We start from the raw sequence: 6,269 nt of genomic DNA on the forward strand, positions 1-6,269 counted from the left end.
CACGCCCTGGATTCGAACTAGCGACTCCAGGTGTGGTAGTCAGTGTATTTACTCTTTGCTTGTATGGCACTTTAAATGCTTTCATGTATTGCATGTGTTTTTATATTCTATTGGTTAGAAAATGTCCTGAGAGACTTCAATGAACGAGAAATATGAGTCAGAGTATGAAAGTGAATGAGAACGATTCGTTCACATAAAAGATTCGTTCACAAACGAAACAGAACTGACGCACCTTATGTCGTTCAAAGCTGCACATACAGGTATTGAACTCACTAAAGACCTTCTTCGTCACTGGCAAATGATAGGATGTATTTGCAGGTTTGATTTCAATTATGTAAATATCCAATTCAACCAGCGCGTTGATCTCTGTGTTCCCCTTTTCTCTTTTACTGTGAGAGAAAACCCTCTAAACGATTCAGTGTGTGAGTGAACTGTCCGAATGATTCGGACCGGAATGCGAATCGATTCAGACCGTAAAGGTAACTCGTTTGACCAATTAGTTGAAAAGAACCGACTCAAAAAGAGTGATTCATTCGTGAATCGGGTTCTAAACAGCCGGTCAAACCTGTGATGGCGTTTGGAGGAGCTATTTTTGTTTTTAAATCTGAAATCCAATGTAAATAATATTTTAGAGCTTCATCTGAGGGAATATATTTGAATAATGACTTAAATTCTGGCCTGTTCCTCACAAAACACTATTTTATGGCTTCAGAAGATTCAAAACATTGCACATGAGCCATATGGACTAAATGTATGGTGCTTTTATGGTGTTTTTTATTTATTTTCTTTTTTTTCATTTATGGAGCCTGTGACAGTTGTCACTGTGGACGGTTGTTGTATGCACAAGAGCTGTGTGAATTTGGTCTTCCAGGTTAAAAATATCAGCCTTTTTTTGACATGAGGGTAAGTAGATACTTTTAATATTTGTGTGCATGGGCGTAGATTTGGCTTTAGCATGGGGGGTTTTGCAGTGTGACGCATTTACCCATGTTTCCATTGATCATGGTATAAATAAGGGTTGTACTTGCTTGTTTTGATTATTGAGGGGGTTACCTCCTCCCCCATCCCCCCTGGAATCTACGCCCCTGTTTGTGTGAACGATTCAGCCTGGAATGAATAGTGTACTACACCAACTCTCTCACTAGATGTCGCTATTAAGCCAGAAATAGGATGCTATGAACTTCCTCAGCAGCACGTGTGACTATAATCCTCTTTGCCTAAAAATGTAATTACATTCTTACCCTTGAAATATAACATTTTCTTTCAAATTTGTTCCTGATATTTATATTTAAATTATAGTTCATTTGTACACAGCTCACATTGCATAACTTGTGATTCAGCACATTTAATGCTTTGTTGTGACTTTTGTCGTCGGGGCTGCATGCGAATTCGCATTGCTCAGTGTAAATAGTGTGAACAGTCGGTGTGTCCAGTTTGAGGGTTGGAGGGCTGGCAGAGACTCGAACTAACCCATCGTGTCATGACTTGAATATATGCGAGGCTCCTGTCTCCCTCTCTGTTAAATCGCAACAGAGAAGCGTCTGTTGACTGGGGCAGGACTCTGGAAAATATGGTGGGAGTTGCAGAATTTTAAGTCCCAAAGGGGGTAATGGGACAGAAGTGATGCAGAAACTGTAGAGGGAGAAGACAGTGTTCAGTTGTGACAGGACAGACACTTCTAACACAAACGTGGTGCTGCTGAAGTTGATAATAGTGATGATTTTGGCGTTTTGGCAACAAGACTGATGACACTTGACAGACGCGTGAAACATCGAGGGCGGTAAGTTCGCAACCAGGCGCTTCATGCTCATTCAAAACGTTACGATATTTTTTTTTTTTTTTTTTTTTTTTTTGAGTTATCACAACATGTCGAAGTTACTCATTTTCATACAACAAAATTGCACGGGGATTGCTGGCTGTATTTTGCAGTAAAAAACTAAACTTTGCTGTTTGCACGCTAAACCAAATCTCTACCGCTGAAGTTGTTAAAATTACTGTTTCTTTTATCAAGTGTTAAAGGGGCAGTTCACGCAAAAAAAAAAAAAAATAAATAAATAAATAAATAAATACAACTAATTCTGTCATCATTTACTCACCCTGATGCTGTTCTGTTTAACCCATACGACTTTCATTAAACGGGAAAGGCACTAGCAGTTTATTCCGGTTCAACCCAAGTTACACTCAGTTAACAACATTTGTGGCATAGTGTTCTTTTCCACAAAAAAAAGTTGAATTGTGCATACCCACCTTATTAAAAGAGAAGAAAAAAATCATGGTTACAGTAAGGCACTTACAGTGGAAGTGAATGGGACAAGTCCATAAATGTTAAAATACACAATGTTTCAAAATTATAGACTTAAGATATAAACAACACACATTAATATGATTTTTAGTGTGATAAAATCACTTACTAACCTTATATGTGTAACGTTATATCTAATATTACAACTTCTTTGTCATGACAAAATCCTGTAATCCCAGTAATGGATGTGTCTTTACACAAATAGGTTAGTAAGTGATTTTGGCAGACTAAAATCATGTTAAAATGAATGTTTACATATTGTAGCTATGCTTTGGAAACAATGTGCAATTTAGCATTTATTGACTGGCCCCATTCCCTTCTATTGTAAGTGCCTTAAGGCCCATTCACACATGCAGCAACTTTATCGCTTAGTATCGCTAGTCTCTACTGTAAAGTCGCTAGTAGGCGTTGCTACCGCTGTCGCTCTAATGTTATTGTAGGACTGCACGTCTGGCCATTATCTTTTGAAAATATGGTCACAAATGAGACATATTGCCGGTACAACTTAGTTTTCATTCTAATCTGACAAGGAATCCATTTTGTTGTCGTTAAAAATGAACATCCTGCCATGGAGAGTGTTTTATATAAACTACTGCAGTGCTTAGTGCATTAAATCATTAAGATGAACGAACTATCAATGTATGAAATCTTCAAATCAAACTTAACTCAGACTGCCAACAGTTTCTAAAACATCTTTCCAATTTGACATTAGCCGTTTTTCCACCATCGGGCCGAATGGTTCTGAGCATGGTACGGAATGGTTACAGTAGCATTTCCACTGGAGCACGGTTTGGCATGGCACGATTATAAACCGTTCTCGGCCCGGAAATCTCGGCACGGTTAGCTAACCGTACTCAACTTTTCACAACCGTGCTGGTGGAATGGTTTTAGTACGCGGTGACATGATGAGTGTATCTTCATGATTTTTTTATGCTGGTTTAACTAGTACTGTAGACTACATTTATTTTTCAACACACCTTTTTCCATCAGGGTGTTAGATTACTAGCTCATTTAAACTCAAAATATATCAATATTCATATATACTATTTTCATATAATACTTGTATAATATTTTGTCAATAAATATCCTTTATAGCTAGCCTGGGAACTTTTAGCTTTCTGCATGTTCGTGTCCAGTGGTAAACACAAGCCCTCACAAATTATGGTAAACCATGCGTCTTTTTCTCTTTACTTTACTTTTTTCAATGTGTCTTTACTGTTTGTTAGCAGAGTAAAACCAGGGGGAAAACAGTCCTAAAAACTGGAATATGCGATCATCCTCCATAGTGCGCCGCACTCGCTCCAATATTTACCTCTCATGGCTTCGCCAAAAGATGGATCTGTTACATACTACAGTGGAAAAAGAAACCTTAACCGCACCAGCTGGCATGGATTGGCACAGAACGGTTCAGTTTTGCGATGAGAAGTGTTTGGCCCAATGGTGGAAAAGTGGCTAAAGAATCAGTTTACCTGTCCCTAAAAATTTGATTCTGCAGAAGAGTTTGTTCTAATATGAAGTGCAGCAGTGCTCATTACATCATATCATTAACAAGATGAACAAATGATCAATGTATAAACTCATACTGCCGACAGTTGAATCCCAGTTGCCTCCGCGTCTGAGACCATCAACCCACGCATCTTATCACGTGGCTTGTTGAGCGCGTTGCCACGGAGACATAGCGCGTGGAGGCTTCACGCCATCCACCGCGGCATCCGCGCTCAACTCACCACGCGCCCCACCGACAACGAACCACATTATAGCGACCACGAGGAGGTTACCCCATGTGACTCTACCCTCCCTAGCAACCGGGCCAATTTGGTTGCTTAGGAGACCTGGCTGGAGTCACTCAGCATGCCCTAGGATTCAAACTAGCGAACTAGCGAACTCCAGGGGTGGTAGCCAGCGTCTTTTACCACTGAGCTACCCAGACCCCCAGTAACTGTTTTTTTTTTAATAAACAATGGGCGAGTCAAAATGATTTTTTGTAGTAATGAACATTATGCCATGAATGCTGTTGATTCAGCCTAACTTGTACTGAACCTGGAATATTTCTTTAACATTCTGCTTGTCATCTCCTTTTGCATTTCCATTGAAGAAATAAAGTCAGAGGCTTGAAAAAACATGAGGATGAGTAAATAATGACTGGATTTTTATGTTTGGGTTAACTATCCCTTTAACTCGTCTAGAGTACCAATTGAGTAAGAACTGCCACGTTTGCCCTCTCAGAAGAATAATACAAAATAATATATAGCCTATATGTACATGATGCCCCTGTTTGTAACTGTGACTAAAGAAAGATTATACTTTGTAATAATGATTAAAAATCCTCCAACTTGGGAAAACACCTCCATGCAACCACAATGCCCTCTGTTGACACTGCGACGTGGATGTGTGTAGGGAAGGGATGCACCCACTTTCTGCAGAACTGACTGATCTAGTTTAACTTCTTAATCAGTCAGCACTCCTCAAGGGCTGTGCCATGACTGACTGCGGTGTTTGCTTTCTGTCTTGCAGTGCCAGGGATTTCAGAGCCGCACAGACCGCCACAGGAATGGATGGTAATGCAAACAGCCGACCACCTGACCGAAGGTACACAGTGAGCACTAAAAGACCAAGACGTACTCTTTTAGCTCTGGGTTTATCTGTTTAGAGTAGATATATTGTAGATGTAGATAAACAAGTCTGGTTGGAAAATGAGAGATCGTAATAGACCTACTTCATGCAAATGTAGCATGCTTGGTTGCATATTTGCATATGATTATGGATCAGGTGGGCAACGCAATAGTACACTTGCATTTACTATTCTTCTTTTATATTGTGCATTTTAAGATCTTGGGGAATTCGTAAACCATGTCATTAAGGACATTTTTATTTGTTGCAAATTTTCCTGGTTTTTTAACTCGGAAAATAGGCTTCACTACACATCACAGCTCCATCGGCTGCAAAGAAAAAGCATAGTGTGCGTATTGTGAGGTCTCAAATTAAAAAAAGTATGACTAAAAATGAATCTATGTAATGATAAATGTGTTGGGCAGGACAACTGACTGCAGCCACAGGATACGGGTTATGTTCAGAACAGCACACCAAGTCCACCACCACACTAATCCATTTTCTTTTGAAAACACATTGACTTTGCTCTCATCTATGCTAGAAAAGCGTTTTTCTCCACAGAAAACGGAGACTTTCGAAAACGCTCTTTCTAACCGCACACTTTGGAAAACGATGACTTTGGGAAACTTAAAACAGAGGTTTCAAACGTAAACGGATTAGTATGGACGTGGTCTCACTTCTCTTACTATTTCTGCTGTAGCGTATAAAGTATGTGTACTACGCACAGTATGCACATTTTCTGAATGCATAGAATACCCCCAGTTGACCTACTACAGTACAGTATTTGCCAAAACAGAGCACACTGCACGGAATACTGTATCCCACTCGACTTGATCATTCCTTTCCAGTGTGGCGAATGATCCGGAAGATTAGCCACAATTTTTAGCATCTCTTTCTTTTTTGACTCATTATTTGACGGAACTGACAACATGCAACGTGTTGAGGTCATGCGACATTAATGTAGCATACTACTCACTGTTTACAACATTTATCGTGGAATAATGCTAAATGTTTAATAAAATAGTTTGCATATATATTTTATACTGCACAGCCCTGTTTCACCCTGTAAATACTTATAATCTGAACTTTTTCTCTCTCATTATGTGAGCTTTCACTGAAGACTGGCTGTTTACGAGTGATGAGTTAAAGGAGTGTGCTTAACTGTGTATCTGGTTTTCTAGTTGTGTGTTTGTTTACGAGACAGTCTGACTGTAATTAAAGTCTCTGTTGTCGCTGGTATAGCCTCAACCTTTGACATCGGTGCATTTCCTGCCTGCAGAGTAGAGCTGAGAAATGTTCTTGGACACATGAGAAGGTCATGGGAAATGAACTTTAGGATGGGGGATCTCGGCAAAAT

General features: G+C 39.6%; 1 protein-coding gene across 1 annotated transcript in view; it reads left to right on the forward strand.

Moving 5' to 3' along the window:
- The first annotated feature begins 1,468 nt into the window (after window positions 1–1,468).
- cobll1b (cordon-bleu WH2 repeat protein-like 1b) overlaps window positions 1,469–6,269 on the forward strand; it is a 96,604-nt gene continuing 91,803 nt past the window's right edge. The window contains exons 1-2 of the mRNA XM_051710717.1: window positions 1,469–1,780; window positions 4,817–4,891. Coding sequence (XP_051566677.1) covers window positions 1,746–1,780; window positions 4,817–4,891 — 110 coding nt within the window. The 5' untranslated portion in view covers window positions 1,469–1,745. The remainder of the gene's footprint in view (window positions 1,781–4,816; window positions 4,892–6,269) is intronic.

The sequence above is a fragment of the Myxocyprinus asiaticus genome, chromosome 11, assembly GCF_019703515.2.
Source record: "Myxocyprinus asiaticus isolate MX2 ecotype Aquarium Trade chromosome 11, UBuf_Myxa_2, whole genome shotgun sequence".
Classification (NCBI taxonomy): Eukaryota; Metazoa; Chordata; class Actinopteri; order Cypriniformes; family Catostomidae; genus Myxocyprinus; species Myxocyprinus asiaticus.